The sequence below is a fragment of the Ammodytes marinus genome (assembly GCF_949987685.1).
Source record: "Ammodytes marinus genome assembly, chromosome: 20".
NCBI classification, from domain to species: Eukaryota; Metazoa; Chordata; class Actinopteri; order Uranoscopiformes; family Ammodytidae; genus Ammodytes; species Ammodytes marinus.
The window spans coordinates 12,987,131-13,006,404 of NC_137224.1; the positions used below are offsets into that span (position 1 = coordinate 12,987,131).

Below are 19,274 nucleotides of genomic sequence, written 5' to 3' on the forward strand. Positions count from 1 at the left end.
TAGCTGGATTTCTGTGTTTGTGTAAGCGAAATGTCCCAATTTAGACAACAACAACCCGTGCTGAAGCCACTAAGCTGGCTCCAGAAAATTTTCTTTCTATCGAAACATATACCTGTTTATTTAGGATTGTGTTAAAACTGTCCAAAAACCTTGAATTATGAGAGTAAATTAATTCCCCTTTTATTGCTTGTGATCTTAAGCGCATTGTGGGTACCCCTTTTGTTGTGTTATCAAGTCGCTAGACCACACTATTATGTGTCCACATCTTTAGGCCACAATTATTATTCTATAATAACCTCACTTAGGATAAAGTTCACCAAAAACATTAACAAAAACTCCTCCCTCTGGGTAGATCTTATCCAATGAGCACAGGCTATGGGCGTGGTGAAGTAATGTTTACGTCTAACGGCTCTGAGAATTGGGACAGGGTGCGAGCTGCAGTTGTCACACGTTCTGATAACAGAGGCACATGAGCGTTCAGATGAGCCACTGCAAGACAGTGTACAGGAAGACTACTGTAAGGTAAGACTCAGAGTAGAACAATCTGATGCTAAAATAGAGATATTCATGTTGTACTTTGGTTGAATGACTTTTAAGATGAAGACACAACAATCACATAGGCCTACTTTATATAGGCCAACACACAGAGTATCTGCTGATGCTATTACTTGAAATACTCACTGTGAGAATTTAATATAGTATAGGCCTACCTGTGTAGTAAATACAGACATTCTGAAGTGGAACTGGTGTGTTTAAACAGAAAGCTTTGGGCAGGACACAGACAACAATTTGATTTTCAGGAATGTAATACCTGAAACATGTGGATCATCCAGGTCACTGTCTGGGCTGCATTCATATCATATCAATCACAACATTGGCTGACGAAGGTACTGCGGTCGGTCCTGACCGGTTCGCCCACATGATGCACTTACAGTATGTAGGCCAAGGCCCAATTAAAGTCACACTAGCTCCTGTCTAACTAATCTAAATTATTGGCATTTATCTCCTCCTCCACCTGCTTGCAAAGTAGTCACCAGCTGCTGCGTTCGGCGGTGGCATTAACACAGACATGCTATCAGATGTTGAGGAAATAAAGTAGCCTACACTGTACTAGTCACTAGGTTCGTTGACCTCACCTGTTTCCATGTGAAGCCTTTAGCTGACAGAAGTGATGCTACAGTGGTGAAGCAGAGGGTTGGGTATTAAGGTTGAACAAGGGCATTGAAAAACACTGTCAACTGTGGCAGATGGACAATAGGTGAAGCTAGTACTGAAAGATCCATCCATACACATGACAAGACATGTTTCCTCACAGGAATACTTTACGGCTCCACATTGGCTGTCAAAGGGAGTTAGTAGAGGAAAGGTTCGTTAAAACAAACTGTTGAACTTAAGAAAGCATGTAGGGAACGTTGCCCTACTTACCATTTTAACTGACCTACTTTCAGTCATCCAGAATGTTGGTGAGCTATTTGAGAAACATGCTGAGAATTTTTTTGTGACCTACTTTCGCAGGCAAACTCACATTTATCTGAATCAATATGCGGTTAATTCCACAGAAGCTCTTTTATCTGAAATAGGAAATTATTTCTGTCTCTCTTCCATGAATATAGCCTGCTAGGTCTGGAAAATGTGTAATCAGATACGTATGTGTGGGGAAAAAAAGAAAAGAAAATCTGACCTCAACAAACAAACTGTAATAATACATCAGCAGCTGTGAACCAGTTTACAAGGCTGAGAAGGCTCATCTTTCCTGACATACATTAAAAGTGTGTAGCCTGCAGTACACGTGCCAGCTGGGTCCTAAGGCGTTGGGTCCTGCTGTCTTGCAGAGCTGCCATGCTGAGAAGGGGCAGGAACGGCCGGGCCCGCCATTTGGTCTGGAGTGAAACACGGCAGGACACAGATGCCATGGCAGCCATCCAGGGTTCAGACAAGAAGGAGTGGGAATGCCACACAGCGGTGCAGGTGAGATGCTGGGGATTGTGGGGGTAGAACGGTAGAAGAGAGTTGAGATTATTGTATCATATATATTCCACTGGAAAAAGACATGGTCAGGTCTCCCAAGTTAAGGACAGGAGGTTCAGTATTTTTGGAAGGGGTCTAATTTTACTTCCAAGCACACGTGTCCGCCCCCCTAGTAGGAACCGTGAACAGCTCATAGGGTAAAAAGACTATCCTGGTGAAGTCTTTAAAACATGATCTAAGAGGTGACACAGCTTACATTTGGCACTTCGGGGCTGACCTGTGCAAGATAGCCATACTGTGGATTTCCCATCCGGGCGGTGTGCCACCTATAACGCTTTTTTACGTCAAACGCAATCCTCAAGCAAGCTCCACTGAAACTAATCCCTTTGCCCCTGCCACCGAGCCACAACGTTCCTGGACCATGGCCACATCGACTGACTTACAAGGTACTTTTTGTACTGTTTGTGTCAACCAGATCGGTGACCTGGAGTCTGAGGCGGATTACCCATTGAGCCCTCAGGCCGTGGCGGAGGTGGCGGCCTCTCCCAGCACGGAGCCGGTGATAGGGGAGTCCTTCTGCCAGTGTGAGGGACAGGAGGAGCTCGGCACAGGCTTTGGTGTCTCCAGCGACTGCCTCTGTGGGGAGGAGGATCAGGGTAAGAAGACACTGATCAATACAGTCATGCAACTTATCATGAGCACAGTAGGGTAGAGTGTGAATTGGCACAAGTGTTGGAGCTTGTTGTAGACTAATATAACAGTATTAAAGCCCCTGTAAACCCAAATCCACACAATCCTTCAAACTATGTAACTTCATAATAGTAAGCATCTGAAAAAAGTTATATATATATATCAATCCAAATGAAAGATATTATCATTTTAAGTTGATTCCACTTTACAGAAATTCAGTTTAGATGAGGCGAGCTACGCTCTGGTTCTTGTTACACAATAAGTATTTTCAACCTATCACGGCAGTTCTCTGTCAGAACGTCTATAAAAACAATTCCTGTTGCCATGGAGACTGTTCAGTATGGCCATGCCCACACAGTCCTGTCAAATGGTCTACTCTAGAAAGTAAAAATAACTTAACTAAGTTTTATAATATGTATGAACAGCTTCCAGAGGCTTTTTGTAATTTAACACATTATTCATGCTATAATTAGTTTTTGTTAGCATACAACTACATATTGAACAATATCTGAATGACCCTGCTATCATTAGTGCCATGTTGCAAGCATGGGTAAACAAGAAAAAAAATTGGTAATTACTAACAAAGGATTGCATTATAACTATCTATCCATCCATATATTTAGCTGTTGATGTGTTCATCTCTTCAGGTTTTGATTGGGTGTGGGACGATAACTTCAAGTCTTCTGGAGCCTTCCTCGACTGTGAAAGCAGGAAGGTGAGCTTTCACTCAGACTACAGCTGCGGCACAGCTGCCATTCGTGGAACCAAGGAGCTCGCAGACGGCCAACACTTCTGGGAAGTCAAGATGACCTCTCCCGTCTATGGAACTGATATGGTGGGTACCGGCCCTTTGAAAAATACTAAAGTTATACAAGCAAACAGGTGTGAAAATGTTTCTTAATCTCTGTTTGCTGTATGTTGAGATTTGCAAAATACCATGTAGCGAGGAGCTAGAGCTACTACTGTGTTGTTGTTTTGTCTGCTTTAATACTGTTTTGACTGTTCCATTGGTGCAGATGGTGGGAATTGGAACTCCGGAGATGAACTTGGAGAAATTCAAGTACAGCTTCGGCAGTCTGCTGGGCCATGATGAGGACAGCTGGGGGCTCTCCTACACAGGTTAGAGATTCAAACACACTTTCATATTTATGCAGAACTTATCTTGTGACCTAAGGAGGGCGGGTAGACCCCTAGGTAGCATGACACAGCACTTTTATCAATCTAAAAAGCAATATATGACACATTTACAGGGATAATGTTAGTCATGGAAACTTTTGTTTTGATGCTATAAGTGCTGATAAGACTTATTGAACACTACAAGAAAAGTCAAATCCTGTTTCTTATCTGGATCTGTTTTAAGGCACCCTCCAACACAAAGGTGACAGAGTGAAGTTCTCCTCTCGCTTTGGCCAAGGCTCCATTATAGGAGTGCACCTGGACACCTGGCATGGCACCCTGACCTTCTACAAGAATCGCCACTGCATAGGTGCCTGTTACTCTGTCATTTGAGCAAGTCTTGTGAGCTACATAAAACACAATAAAAAAAAAAGCATTTCAATAACCTGCTCCTGCTTCTCCCACAGGTGTCGCTGCCACTCGGCTACAGAACAAAAAGTTCTACCCCATGGTGTGCTCCACGGCCGCCAAGAGCAGTATGAAGGTGATCCGCGCCTGCTACACGCCCACCTCCCTGCAGTACCTGTGCTGTGCCCGCCTCCGACAGCAGTTGCCCCACTGTCCCGATGTACTCACTGCTGTGGAGCTTCCCCCGGGCCTGCACACCCTACTACACGCGCAGCTGGGCTGGGTCTTCACCCTCAGCAACAGCCCAGAGGCCTCGGAGGAGCAAACGGACTTGCCCGAGGATTACCGAGAGGAGTCTACTTGCCAACCTCCCAGCCCGTGCCATAGCCCCAGCCATGGCTCCAGCCATAGCCCTAGCCCTACCTACAGCCCCAGCCCCAGCCCTAGTGCCTGTGCCTCGCCGAGCCCATGCAGCAGTCCGCTTCCCGACACAGTCCCCTACGAGTGCGAGTGCCCCTGTCAAACGTCACCACAGACTCTACCCTGCCCTCACCACTGCCCTCCGACCCCGCCCAGCAGTGACAATGACAGCTGCTGCTCAGAGCCTGAGGATTACCAATGCAAAAGATGCCGCTGGGCATGACTTAAAGGTCACGTATGATGCTCATTTTCAGGTTCAAGATTGTGATTTGGGTTCCTCCTAGAAACTGTTTTCAAGGTGTAGTGTCCAAAAAAAAACTTTTATATTTCTCACAACGCCATTGCTGAATCTCTTCTTTCCAGCCTCTGTCGGAAACGCTCCGTTGTAAGAGCCTGTCTTTTTAAGCCCCACCTTCCGAAAAAGCCCAGTCTGCTTTGATTGGGATCTGGGGGTGTGGCTTTTTACATGTTGAGGTAGTGCTAAGTTAGGTTTGGAATGAGGTGGCGTGGCTTCTCCCCTTATGACATCATAAGGGGAGGGAAATCTTAGTTTTCAGGAAGGTTGAGATGGAGAAAAAGACAGAGGGTGGTTTTTTCTCATACTTTGGGAGTCTCTAGAAACAACTGGGGCCCATGGTAATGTTGAAAAACATGGAAAAAGGGTATATTGCACAAGAAGTATTTTGGACTTTTTGGCACACCACTATTCTACCATTGCCATCCAAAACTCCTGTCGGATAAGAGCGTTATACTCTTTTAGCCAATATTTCTTCAGCAGTATTTAAATTTGATTGTTGCAGCTCTTTTATATTTAGCCAGCTTATGACATTTAAACAGCTTGAATGAATGGTGAGAAGGGAGTGAGTGCACAGTGAGGGAAGTTGAGAGAGTAGTAGCCGATTTTTACCATGGGGCTATCGAGAGCCGTCTGTTCTGCTCCGAGGCCTGATGTTTGGCAGATTCCACTCGACTGTGAATCCAATGAAAGTGTTTGTTACTCTTAGGAGGAAATGGAGGTACTTTTTGATACAGTGAACATGACTTTTTGTACAGTAAATGTGTGTTTTGTAATCAGCATTTGGCGCGGACACCAAAAGTGGTTGTGTTCTTGCTTACGAAAGGATTTTTTATTTCTATGTACATTGTACAGTTTGTTTATGAACTTTCTTTCTCAGGAAAATTCTCTAAAATAAAAACCAAAAAATTAGAAGATGTATTGCAGTTCATTTTTAATCGGCCATTTCTTACATAAACAAAACAAGGAGGTCCCACTGAGACTACGTCTTACATTTCAACATAAACAGATCCAAAATAACATCATAATTACTTTATTTCACTAAATATATTCTGTTCAAATATTTTCTTCCTTGAATCTGTTAAAGTTCATAGGAGTATATAAATAGTGCTTTACCGGAAGGGTGAACATGATATCTAATCGAAGACATATTTTTAGCTTGTAAACATCAACATTAACATATTAGCTGCCAAGTGGTGAGGAGGTGTCACTGGAAGCCAGATGAATCCTCGCTGACGTCCATCTATCTCCTTCTCAAGTGGACAAATTAGTCCAGGACCAGTTGGGGGTTCCGGGCTGTGACGCAACGATAAACTCTAGATGATATCTCCGGCCCTACACGTCTCTCCTTACCTCCACTTTTTACCAGGAGGCCAGCCAGCAAACCCTTTCTGTCCTCCTCTGACTCCAAGTTCTGATATGCCTAAAAAAGAAAGTTAATTATTTGGTTGTAAATAAAAATGATTATTATTAAAAAATTATTATTACTGTTTTTATTTTTTATCTGTTTTCTATTGTTGTCTGTTTTGGTATATATATGTACAGCAGTCAGTTGAACGGTTGACTAAAATTACACGATGTTGAACAAAACACTCAATAAAACACTAATAATTAAAAAATAATAATAAAATACACATATTCCCCTGAATTCTCAAAAATGCCTCAGGTGCACACTGTGGCTGGTCCTTATGTGAATCCCAAGCACTGTCTGCCAGACCTTACTGAAGCAACCTCGGGTGTACCTGTAGCAGCAGTTGAGGGGACGGGTAGGCTTCGGTCACAGTCGAGGCTACGGCAGGGCTGACCCTGTTAAACTGCTGGATCTGCCTGCTCCACACCTGGATTAGACCGAAGCCGTCCCTCTCCACACGGACACCACTAGCCCAGGAGCCGTCCACGCAGAAGGGAAGCTCTGTTCGCTCAGTCAGCAGTCTGGAAAGGACGTGGAAGGAGATCTCATAATTGTGGGTGGATGGGGGGGATAAGTCAGGTGTTAACGGTGCAGTGTTAAAGTTATAGTGCTTAACTTCTGTTGCCCCCATGAGGAATTCTGAGCAATTACAACAAATCTGATGAGATAAGCCTTTGATGATCGTGCATGGAGTTTCTACCCTCTGCTGTACGTCCAGGTTTTTTTTAGCAAGTAGAATCAACAACTGAAACATTTCTTGAGTGCTTCTAGGGATTTTTCTGAGCTCATGCGCCAGTGTGGGGGGGAGGGCAACACCAGTTTGTAAGTCTCTGAGAAGTACATAGAGAGTTTTGTGGAGCTGATAGGCTTACTTAACTTTGTGTCAACTTGTTAGGCGATGGATTGAATATAACCGTCATTCATTTATATGAAAAAGTTACGCACTATAGTTTTAATGTGAACATGTCTGCCACATTTCTGTTTTTTTATGCTTGGGGAACCATTTTTACTATCTTTTTCTGGTATTGTGACAATGACTGGATGGCTGCATACTTGTAAGGCCGTTTAGATAAGGCCTTGGTGACAGCACACACATGGTTAGTGACCTCCTGCCAGCTATCCAGGAAGACCAGGGAGACATTCTTGCAGAGCTGTAGGTACACAAGAACCTACAGAGAGAAATAAAGATGGTGCCAATTGCACCTTACAACGTCTGTACCTAAACAGGAACATGTAGTTATCTGTTCCCCAGCAACCATCTGAAATATACAATTGAGGAATTGTATGGAAGAGATCAAAATAGACTGACCTCCTCCATGTCTGAATTGTCCATCCCAAGTTTGGATTGAAGTGTCTCATCGACTAAATGCAAACCGCAATCATCAACTCTGTGTTTAAAAAAAACAATAAGTCAATTCAGCCAAGTGTTATCAACCTCCAAACAATAAGTTAAGTTAGTTCATCAGAAAGTAACTGGGGCAAAACATATATCTATCTCACAAATACCGTTACTTACTTACCTGTAATCTGGCCCAGAGTCTGTCACTAAGAGAGTGACCACCTTCTCTGCGTTGCGGTTCAGACATTCCACAATAGGACTGAGAACAGACCCCGCCCCAGTCTCCTCCTCTTCACTGTCCACCATCTGCAAATGGTAAGAAACTACTTAAAGCTGGGGTATATGATTTCTGATTGGTCAACGTTAACATGAGCTGTACACTTTGACCAATCAGAGTGAGGCTCTGATTCTCTGTTCTTATTGGCTGTTGGGACTGTCCATTCGCTTTGGCACAACTTTGTTGGTGTAGAGCCTGTCAGGGAGGGACCATAGGGGAGGGGCCAAAGAGAACAAGTGGAGCGGTTGAGGTATTTGGATTCGAATCTCTATTCCAACTGCCACTTTCTCCCCAAAGCCTCCACCCCAGCTTTAAATGTGCATTGTACAAGGCAACAATTACAAAGAAGTCTCCAAAAATTCCACCGGCAACATTCATTTTTTACAACTCCAGAGGCTGCTCACTTTCTTCACAGAGATCGCCATGTCCATGAAGTCGGTCATATCCAGCACCAGGACCACCTGCTCCTCCTCCACTGAGCCTCCGTCTCCCTGCTAAAGACAGAACAGTAATATGATCCCCACTTGAGAAATGAGATCATTTAAGAATATGTAAGTAGGAATAGAGCAAATAAATAAATGTTGAAGAAGTTGCAGGTTAAGGGGTGTTTGTGCTACAGACATTATGTGACCCAAAAGTGTGATGTAACTACCTACCTGAGGTAAGTCTCTGGTCCAGGTGATGCTGCGTGGGAGCTGCTGGCTCTCAATGTTCAGCCTCCAGTCAAAGGCGGCCAGGGTGTCCAGCAGGATGTCTGAGCCATCCTGTTGCAGAAGAGCTGCACATATGGTTATGGTCAGAGTAGCAAAATGAAACCAAATGAGCAATGCAGTCTCTATAGGCTGTTGTTTATTTATTTATTTTCAGAGACTGAGTGGCAAAACGTTTTAATTTATTTATTTTTTAATCCAGTAGCTGCGTGGATTTGAATGGACTTAAATTCCTGTGTCCTTTCTTTGTTGCAATCCAAAAGAAAATGGCTAAGAGTGAAATTGCAAATAAATAAAATAAAATAGAATTTAATTAAATGTAATATACATTAAAAATTGACTGCCTTTTTGAGCTTCTTTGTCAAAAACGTGTAAGCTATGCATCCAACATTGTTGGAAAAAAAATCAATTAAACATTTTCATATTTAATTTTTTTTTTTAAATATCTAAATAAATATTTTACTTGCAGTCAATATCCGGATGTATTTTAAAGTAGGCCTATTACAAAGTAACATAAACAAATACATTCTACAAATCTTTCCCAAAATAGGTTAGTCATTGAATTTGGATTTCCGACGGCCCTTGAAGGTACCACCACGTTAAGTCCTTGTACCTGCCTGGGTCTATGCAGAGGGTCAGACACCTGAGGCAGTTCTCGGGCCGGATGCTCTTGAGGTTCTCCGCGGCCTCTCTCCTCTTCTGCTGCTCCCGTCTCTTGTCCTCTTTGTCCCGGGCTCTGTCAGCTCTGTGTCTCTCCCGGTCCTCCCTCCTCTCCCTGGCTCGCTCTCTGTCCGCCTCCACCTTGGAGCGGCGTTTCTTCGCGGGACTCGGGGTGCCTCGTCCATCTGGTCTCGGGGGAGACAAGGCAGCCGCTCTACTGGGCTGACTTGTTGTGGCTGACGATGGGAGGGTTTTGCACTGGTGGTGTTCTGAACCCTTATCCTCATTTATCAAGTCTGGGCTGACCGCTCCTCTCTCGCTGCTCTCATCTCGGTTTATACCGGCTTTTGTCTCTTTGTCGCTTTCCTCGGACTCGGATACTTCCCATGTTTTGGCTCTGCGCAACACTGACATTTCACATGTTCAAAAACTCGAGCACATTATGTTTACAGTACATGATCCCACTGCTAAAACGCTAATTGTGTGTATCGCTTCGATGGTGTCCGCTAAGGGACAAAACATCCAGCTCTACAATAAAGTTTCCAGTCGGGGGATAAAAAACAGACGGAGCAGCGTCGGCGGGTGCGCAGATCTCCAAACCATCCGCCCTTTCCTGTATCAACGAAATATCGATCCACGTGGTTTAAAGATCCGTGGTGTGTGGACAGCAGCGGAAGGGTTGCAGAGTTACGACCTTTTATATACTATCTATGGTTGCGACAGACAGTGAACGCAGCCTGCTAACCGTAAACAACACAGACACTACTGACTGAAGGATGTAATTTTGGACGTTTGTTTTTAAAGCCGCTCTCTTTGTTTACACACTATGGCGCAGCCAGCGGCGGAGAAAGGTGGGCTACGTCTGACTTTTGTTATATTGACCAAAACTTTAGGCTACTTCAAACGTTGCATAGCTATGACCATAGCTGTAACCGTCCACAAACTTCCCTGAAAAACTGGGCCACTGAATAACCCTGTCAGCATTTTAAACTGAGCTCGTGACTAAAGTGGGAAAGGGCGAAAACCTTGTGGATATCGATGCGGTCACATCTCATAAATGTGTTAGCCTATAAAATACAAGAAAGACCATAGGCTATTTTTACTCGCTCAGACATTCACCTGCGCAAAATCTATATAGGCCTAGTTCAGTTTATTTTCCCAGTGAGGTCAACCGTTTCCCATCCAAAATGACAATGAAATAGGACAATCTTCATAATGAGGGTCTACTTGTACTTTTGGCAGTTCCTGATGCTGCTTATGACTCGTACTTTTACATTGTGGTCTTGTTACTCTTTACTCGGGTGAAAGACCTCAGCTCGTCTTCCACTAGGGTTTTTAATTGCCTAATTAATACATAAGACATTCACTGTGCACACTATGAAAATGTAATCAAACCTGGTATAATGTGTCTGTATTACCTCATTATCTGTAATACCTGTTAGGACATGTCTAATATGTTGTAAAGCACTTAGGGTGGGGGATCTTTAAAGCTTTATTGTGAATGATTAAGTGCCACCAGTCCTCACATATCGCGATGTTAATATATGTATTCTGAATCTGCGGATATCAAATTCATATTACAATTTTTTTTGCAGCGTATTATCGCTTCTTGGTGCTGTTGTTCAACTGCCTGCTGACATTTGGCTCCTACTTCTGCTTCGACATACCCAGTGTTTTGCAGGACCAGTTCCAAGGTGTAAGTTAAAAAAAAATCACATTATTTATTACACTGCACAATTACACTTTACTTATTATAGTTAACATATGTATATAATTAGCTGTAATTACGTCTCTACACAAGTTCGAACTTTGGTGTCAGTGTGTGTGTGTCGTCCTCTCAGTCTGTGGTTGTTTATTTCCTGACAGAACCTGACATGTCCCAACGCAACGGTGATCAATGGGACGGTGGACTGTGTGGTGGGATTGGGGATGAGCCCTCAGCAGTACAATCTTCTCTATGCTATCTATGCTTGGACGTTAGTGCACACACACACACACACTTACACACACAATGGCTCTGATAAAATGGCTGATGGCAGAAAAACAGCTACAGTTGATCATTTCCTTTTCACTCCCACTGACAGGAATGCAATAGTGGTGGTCCTCGCTGGGTTCCTGATTGACAAGTTAGGCAACCGCTGTGAGTCCGAGTGTATATTATGTGCCAAATCAAACCAATAACTTACGGTCAATCATTGTTAATTGATTCTCCCTTTTCCTTCCTCTCTCTGCAGTTGGAGTGTTTCTGTTCTCGTTCCTGTGTGTCCTTGGCTCCTCACTGTTTGCACTGGGCTCCCACTTCAAAGGGACTCCCTACCTGCTGCCACTCATGCTCACAGGCAGACTGCTGTTTGGATCCGGCAATGGATCTCTGACCAGTAAGGGCAAATTTACAGAAGTCATGCACATACTGTTCACGTTGTCAATGTTCCATAAACCACTCTCTCTCCCCCCATCTACTCTTCCTCACCAGTTGTCCAGAACCGCATCACGGCCTTCTGGTTCAAAGGAAAGGAGCTGGCCTTGGCTTTTGGTCTGACCCTGTCTTTCTCCCGTCTGGGTTCAGTCCTCAACTTCTTCCTCACCCAGAAGTTTGAGGAAAGTTATGGCATGCAGTGGACGCTGTGGGGAGGTAGGTAGGCCCTAAGAGAGCGGATAGAAACCTCAAACATTCATTTTTAGAACATTTTGTTATGATTTAGTCACATTACTTCTCACGCTGCATGGCACACTATAATCTGTTTTTCTAGGAGCACTGTTGTGCGTGATGGGCTTTGTGTCCGCCATAATAGTCAGCGCCCTGGACAAGATAGGAATGAAGCAGCGGGGTCTGCATGACACCATGCGAGAGGAGTCCCGCAAAGTGGTATGAACATCTTTTTTTTTTATCATAACATCCATCCATCCATCCATCCATGGTATCCAACACCATCTAAACCTCCTGTGAGGAACTATTAAATGTTAACCGTCAAATGGTCACATTTTTTCGTCTGATGATCATACATTACTTATGCAAACCAGACCACTATCGAAAACAATGCTTTTTTATTTTATTTGCTCGGGTAAGATGTCCCGGGAACTTAGACAAAACTATTTGTGTCCGGCAGACCAGAACCTCCAGTGTTTATGAACTGTTCTATATTAAAGTTTTTGCTTTGCGTAACCATATTACTATATATTAGTATTAATAATCTTACATAATCACATATAAATACATTACTTCATTGCGATGCATCCTGCCATCTCTCTTTCACCCGCTTCCTAAACAAATGAATGTGCGGATGACACACGCTTGGACACTGGTGTACACTGCTTTAGTCCAAAAGCTGCTAGAATAAACAAAAATGTCAACTTAGCCACTTTAAACATCATCAAGTTCAGAGCGATTATCTTACATTAGTTTTTTCCTTTGTTTGGGAGTATATACACAGAATAACATGGATGCGTTTCTGTGGTGTGTTTGTGTAGAGGATTCAGGATGTTAAGCTCCTGTCGCTGAGGTACTGGCTGCTGGTTCTCACCATCATGTTCTTCTACAACGGCATCTTCCCGTTCATCGCAGATGCCAGGTAGAGAATTCCATTGGGACGTGTATATATTATATAAAACCACTGTATTGATATGTGTAAAAACATACTGTACTTGAAAGCATTGTTTCGTTTTACATTCAACTGTTGTATTTTTTTCTCCCCTTTTTAGTAAATTCATTCAGGATAAGTACAGCGGCTACAGTCAGAAGGAGGCGTCCTATATCGCCGGGGCGGTTTATGACAGCTCGCTGGTCCTCTCAGCCGGCGTGGGCATTCTCATAGTGAGTAAATGAGACCTGAAATGTGCTTTGAATAGGGCGATATATAAAATAAATTGGAATAACACATGCGACATGCTCTTGTGTTCTTTCCAGGATTTGGTGGGTCTGCGGGGCATCTTTGCAGTGGCCTGTGCTGTCCTCACGCTGCCTGTGTTTGGACTCCTGGCATTCACCTTTGTCCCCCCTCTGGTCTCCACCATATGGCTGGGAGTCACCTACTCCTTTGCTGCGGTGAGTTTAAGTTGCAGAAGTCATTGTTTTTACGGTTTCTAACACATCCATTCTTTGAGGCTGATCATTTGTATGTGCTGAGGGGAATTTTAAAAGATTCTAGCGTCAGATGCATGTATGTCAGAGGTGTTTTTTTGGTCTAGAGATACATTTGGCTCATTGTTTTTGTCCTAATAATAAAAAGCCCCAGTTTATAATTGTTATTACTTGGATTCGTTCTCAATTTAATATATTAAATGATGTAACATTTGGGGGGTGGGGATTTCAATTGTATTCAAAAGAAAAAATTATATTGATCATTTATGAAACACTGGAAACGGTAATAATCTTATCTGAAGATATAAAAGTTAAGTATGTGATATGGTCCTTTTAGCTAACTTCCCTACGTCACCACCACATAAGCGCGCAGCCGTTTTCGTCAGATAGTGCCGCAATGGAGAGCAGCGAGTCACAGTTCACGGGCACAGAGACCTGCCTCTTTATAGCGTTCTGTCTCCTGATTGGATACGACGAGTGGGATACTCGAAATTGTATCTGGCAATTACCACAAAACTTTATGAACTGGGATCCCTGTGTTATGAACTGTGCATACTGTTTAAAGACCTACTTCACCAGTGGGAATATGAAGGTGTAATGAACTCTGAGATCCTATGTAGTATAAATGTGCAAACATTTTAGAAATCGGTTCATCCTAGCCTGAGAAAAGGCAGAAAGAGTGTTTTATGGTCTTATGTAACCCTACATTTTACCATGTGTGACATCACACATGGTAAAATGTAGGGTTGGGATTAACAGGACAGCTGGGCCAAGGGAAGACTGAGGAAAGACTGTGGGAAGAAAAACCTAATTCATTATATTATAACAGTGATTTTATAATGATAGAACGCCGGTTCCCTATGGGTGAAGTATTCCTTTAAGTGTTTGCTGTATGATAGTGTGATTTAACATGTATATTAACAAAAAACATCACTTACTTCTCTTTTCGGAATAAACTGGACAAATGACTACAGACCCTCTGGAGAAGGAACATCTAATCATTCAGTCAGTGTCTGTGTGCCTCTTGTTTAGGACAAGTGTTTTGTTTCTAACTGAATTGATCCGTGCTGTATTCCAGGCGAGCATGTGGCCGTCTATTCCCCTGGTGGTACCTCAGGCCACTCTGGGAACAGCCATGGGTCTGGCCACCTCCATACAGATGATTGGGATCGGGGTTTCCAATCTGGCTGTTGGGCAGATTCTGGGCACCAAGTCTAGGTAGGGCAATACTACCCATTTAGATCTGATTGCAATGCATCAAAATGGAACCGTTTCTTACCGTGGACGTTTTTTCTTTTCTTATTTTCCGCCCAGTGAAACCAAAATTCCACTGTGGCGTTGGCAGAGGATGATGATCTTCATGTTAGCCAACGCCATCTGCTGCATCGTCACCTCTGTCATTCTCAACATCGTCGACCACAGACAGGTCAGACATCCCACAGACTGCCTGTCTACCTTTTTACATAATTTGTGCTGGGTATTTTATCTGAATTAGATTATAAATTTAAAAAATTCAGAAAGTGCAACTTTCATATATTCTAGATTCATTATTACACATGAAGTAAAAATAATCTAGAATAAACATGATACTTTTCAGAAGGATGACATTTCTGTATCATAAATCCTTTTTTTGATTGGATTTGTGTAATATTCTAATATATTTTGAGATACTGGATATTTTATTCCATGAGCTGTAAGCCGTAATCATCAAAATAATAATTAAAAACAAAAGAAAAAGGACTGACATATTTGACTTTGTGTAATGAATGTAGAATATAGGGGAGAGTGGCCTAAATTGTGCCGGTGGGCAAGTTGTGCCACCCCTTGTTTCTAGGAAACCATAGAAGAAATTGGAAATGTGACCACATATTTAAGAAGAGCCATCCATTAAACTCATCCTGTAAAGAAGGGAGAAACATGGAATAAGATATAAGCACATTTAAGCTAAAAAAAACTGTTTTTTGCCTTTCAGAGTAAAATTTCCATGATCAAGGTTTTTTGATTACTGTGTCTGAACAATTATAGACACGTTTGAAAACATTTGACACATGTTTTAGTGCTTTAGTATGCTACACTTTGTGTCTATATAGTTAGCACGATGTCAGCCCTAAACTGCTGCATCATGCGTATTATCCAAAATTCTGGGGATGGGGTGATTTGTGCCAGAGGGCCTAGGTGAGTTATAAGTAAGTAAGTAAGTAAGTAAGTACAATGTATTTATAAAAGCACATTTATAACAGTTTGCACTGTTCAAAGTGCTTTACATAGTGCATTCAGTAGGTAAAAAATTAAGGTAAAATAACAATAACCAAAATAAAAGACATAAAGCCCAGACATCCACATATGAACAAAGATAGTAGTGCAGAGGTAAGATAGTTAATTGGGAGGAAAAACCAGGGTGTACAGATGGGTTGTGAGCCATGATTTAAAGGCAGAAATGGAGAGGGAATCGCATATGCCAGGTGGCAGTTGGTTCCACAAGGGCGGAGCAGCTAGTGCAAAGTACATTTCTGAGAGTTGTGCCATTGGCATGGCTGTATATGCTGGTCACCAAAAGAAAGTGATTGTCTACAGTAGCTCAAAAGAGACTGACATCTCCATTCCACTTAACTACACCACTGAAGAGTTCAGATGGCCAGAAAGATGATGATGATGACTTTGTCATTGTTAGCTTTGCAGGCAAAACCACCTTGATCTGCTAGGCCTTGTTTAAAGAGATCCTATTATACTACTTTTCTGGTCTTAATTTCTTGTTAAAAACTGCTATAGAGCAACCTGACACGAATCACATCACAAAAACTATGTAGATTTTCGGGACACTCTTCCTCTTACCCTAGCGAGCACAGCAGTCTCTCTCTACACACTGCTTTGAGCTTCTCCGCCCCTCCCCCCCTGCTGCAAACCCCACTCCGTTGTGATTGGTTACCTTCCTTCCAGCAGCGGGAGATTTTCAGGAAGGTGGGGGCATGCAGCCGGAGCTTGCCTGAGCAGCATTACCATACATGGAAACATCCGGGTACGTGACTCACGATACCCGGAAACTTGAACAAGTTATTTCTCGACCGGCTGCCATAGTGTTTAGTGCTCTGCATAGCCACCCCAGACGGTCAGCAGGGAATACGTCGAAATGCATGTACGTAATTATTTGATACGCTAGTGTGGTTAAACATGACTATAAATCATTATAACAACGTTTATAGGTCATAAAAGTCGTAAAGTATCATAGGTCCTCTTTAAGAAAATTGACCTTCAATCTTTGTAAAATATTTACTTTATTTACTTTAAATAAACCTTAAATAAGTGATTGTCTAATGGATTTGTCTTGCATTACAGTTTATGAGATATATATAAATGGGCACAATTTACCCCATGGTATTTTCTCCAATGGCACAACTAACACCACACCGGGGGCAAGTTGTGCCACAAGACATTTTTTTTTCCCGAAAGCTATATTTCTTCAACAGTTTATTCCAGATCCAAAGTTTTTATTGCCAGGGATGCACAACACCCTGAAATATATGTATATATTTGAGTTGGAGACTTTACTGTCAAGGCCTCAATTTAAAGTCACTTTGAGTAAAAAGTGGCACAACTTAGGCCACTCTCCCCTATTAAAAGTTTCACTTTTTTAATGGACTTTTCCATGATGTTACGCTTTTTCGAGATTAGTAGTAGTACAGTACACAGTGTATTCAGTTGTAATGTTTTTATCTGCAGGGTGGGACCCTGAACAAGACAACCAAACGATCGGAGCAGCAGGCGGCGGTAGACTCAGACAGAGAGCCGCTACACCAGGGAGAGGAAGAGCAAAATGAGGATGAGGAGGAGGACGACACGGTTCCATCTCCTTCCATCAACTCCTACGTTTTCCACAAGTTTTTATATTTCTCCCTTTGGACAGGGTTTATTGCACACCTCACTTAAACCATGTTTGTCTGTTGATTCTACAGCAGTAAATTGAGCAGTTTAATGAAGCTGACATTTAGCACTAGTTACTCCCAAATAGTATTACAATGTACAATGTAATACATGGCAACTGGGTATGATCAGTGAGATATCACTATGTACTTGGAGAAGGGAATTTTATCTATTTTCCAAGGCCTAAAAAAACACAGGTCACCTTTTTTTACGTTGTAATCTTTGCTACATAATCGGTGTAAATAAACGTGATGATTACATTTTTGCTTGGTACCATCCATTGCTGATTGACTGATGTTGTATTGATGATTCATCACAGCCTGGTTTAATTAATTATACTGCATAGGTCATAAGTAGCGTTTGCATTGGAATATTTATACACATCCTACAGTAGTAGAGGGAAACAGTTTGATTAGGGCACACTTTGCGCTATAAAAAATGAAAACAATTATAAAAAGAATCTATCAAATGACAATATGAAAACAATGTGACAAGGTGACGTTCCTAGTGAACGATTTACAATCTGATTTGAGATTCAGCACATTGTTTATCTGCCCAGCCCGCAACTTCCATTTTGGTTGACTCCCACGGCTCTCATTGTGTCTTTTTCAGTGAAAAAAATACATACCTTACTCTGGTGCCGCTGACACAGCACTGGACCAAAAACAGTGCTAAAGAAATTTATATATAGAGAACTTACATTTGCGAAGTGACCAAAACAAGACTCCAAATTATTGATAATGTTGCTAACAGTACATTTGTCAATAGTGTGTTCACAATTTCTACTGCCCCCTAGTGGCCTTTGCCGGTTTAAATGTCAGTACAGGTACTACAGTACAATGTCAGTGTTTTAAAAAAAACGTCAAAACATATCAAACGTATTAATGAAAGACGAAACTCAAAAAGAGTACTGTGGATAGCCCAGTATCTCCATAGCTTGGTCCTACCAGACCATTACTTAATTTCATTCGTACAGAAGTACAATTTGACTACTGAAGTGAAATGAAAATTGAGCGGAAGTAGGTAGGTGGGCGGTGCCAGGCTAGTATCTCCACAGTAAAAGGGTAAGAATGTTTTCAAAAAAAGCAAAACACTTGATCAAAATCTTAACATGTAGTACATGGTTGGGCAGAGAACCAGAATAATTTCCTTCTAAATCCTCAGCACATCACAGCCAGTAGAGGGAGCTCTTTATAAATGCTTGCAATGTAAACTACAGGCCTCATGATTGTGTAAACACCTCATGGGCTCTTGAGCTATTTCCCATAGTCTACCTTCTATCTTAGTTACAGGTACTTTTGAACTAATTCTTAGTTACTAGATTTTTACATAACGGAAACCTTATTGTAAGTCTGAGTCAGGCATTGTTTTGGGTGAGGTACATATGATTACTGTGCTTGTTGATATTGCTTCATACATACATAGCTTTATCATTAATTGGTAATATTAATTATTATAATTTATTTATTTACCACAAACTATTTATTTCATTGTTTATTTTGCTTGATACATATAAATACAGTAGCTACTACTAAGTAAAATTCAGGAGCACATACTCATCCCTTTAAAAAAAATTAACTGTTTTTGAAAAGGCACACCATTAAACATTGGTGTGCTTTTTATTATTAGTTTTTCACTTCCTGTGGGTAAAAAAGTGCATCTTTATATGTGCAAGAAAGTTAAAGGGACAGGTTTGCAGCTAATGTAGTGATTTATATTGATAAAATAGTTGGTTTCCTTAGTTCTTTGAGCTTTAGTTTTTAATCGGCTTCCTCACAATTTTTTTCACATAATCAAACAAATTATAAAAATTTGGGTAGTTTTTTTTTTTTTACATTTAAATTCCACAAAATGCAAACTTGAGAGTGCCAAATCGAATCTGGAAGGACTGGTTTGCCCTTGAATTATACTGCAGCCCTAACATACTTAATACAAGTACTCTAAATACCTCCTGTTCCCTCTACAGCTAAGCAGTTCATACAAC

General features: G+C 41.9%; 3 protein-coding genes across 3 annotated transcripts; 2 read left to right on the forward strand and 1 right to left on the reverse strand.

The window, feature by feature from the left end:
* Window positions 1–481: 481 nt before the first annotated feature.
* spsb3b (splA/ryanodine receptor domain and SOCS box containing 3b) lies at window positions 482–4,825 on the forward strand (the record flags this gene model as incomplete). The annotated part of the gene is made up of 7 exons (XM_080048703.1): window positions 482–522; window positions 1,833–1,968; window positions 2,444–2,624; window positions 3,306–3,493; window positions 3,675–3,777; window positions 4,019–4,144; window positions 4,242–4,825. The coding sequence occupies 7 exons, from the start codon at window positions 482–484 to the stop codon at window positions 4,823–4,825; spliced, it is 1,359 nt and encodes a 452-aa protein (XP_079904829.1).
* A 1,017-nt stretch (window positions 4,826–5,842) lies between these two features.
* Window positions 5,843–9,708, reverse strand: eme2 (essential meiotic structure-specific endonuclease subunit 2; the record flags this gene model as incomplete). Its single annotated transcript, XM_080048705.1, has 8 exons — window positions 5,843–6,320; window positions 6,640–6,829; window positions 7,362–7,477; window positions 7,618–7,696; window positions 7,829–7,953; window positions 8,329–8,418; window positions 8,581–8,702; window positions 9,252–9,708. The coding sequence occupies 8 exons, from the start codon at window positions 9,706–9,708 to the stop codon at window positions 6,165–6,167; spliced, it is 1,335 nt and encodes a 444-aa protein (XP_079904831.1). The 3' UTR covers window positions 5,843–6,164.
* Window positions 9,709–10,014: 306 nt separating this feature from the next.
* mfsd1l (major facilitator superfamily domain containing 1-like) lies at window positions 10,015–17,542 on the forward strand. The gene is made up of 13 exons (XM_080048909.1): window positions 10,015–10,145; window positions 10,890–10,990; window positions 11,161–11,270; window positions 11,379–11,434; window positions 11,529–11,672; window positions 11,768–11,926; window positions 12,045–12,160; window positions 12,763–12,863; window positions 12,994–13,105; window positions 13,199–13,336; window positions 14,451–14,590; window positions 14,687–14,798; window positions 17,090–17,542. Exons 1-13 carry the CDS (start codon window positions 10,121–10,123, stop codon window positions 17,294–17,296), a joined length of 1,521 nt encoding a protein of 506 aa, XP_079905035.1. The 5' UTR covers window positions 10,015–10,120; the 3' UTR covers window positions 17,297–17,542.
* The last annotated feature ends 1,732 nt before the right edge of the window (window positions 17,543–19,274 follow it).

Excerpts from the sequence above, each read along its gene's own strand:
- mfsd1l (XM_080048909.1), top strand. The coding sequence starts at position 10,121 with ATGGCGCAGCCAGCGGCGGAGAAAG. Across the intron at positions 10,146-10,889 it reads GCAGCCAGCGGCGGAGAAAG|CGTATTATCGCTTCTTGGTG; the intron begins GTGGGCTACGTC and ends TTTTTTTTGCAG. Across the intron at positions 11,673-11,767 it reads CGGCAATGGATCTCTGACCA|TTGTCCAGAACCGCATCACG; the intron begins GTAAGGGCAAAT and ends CTTCCTCACCAG.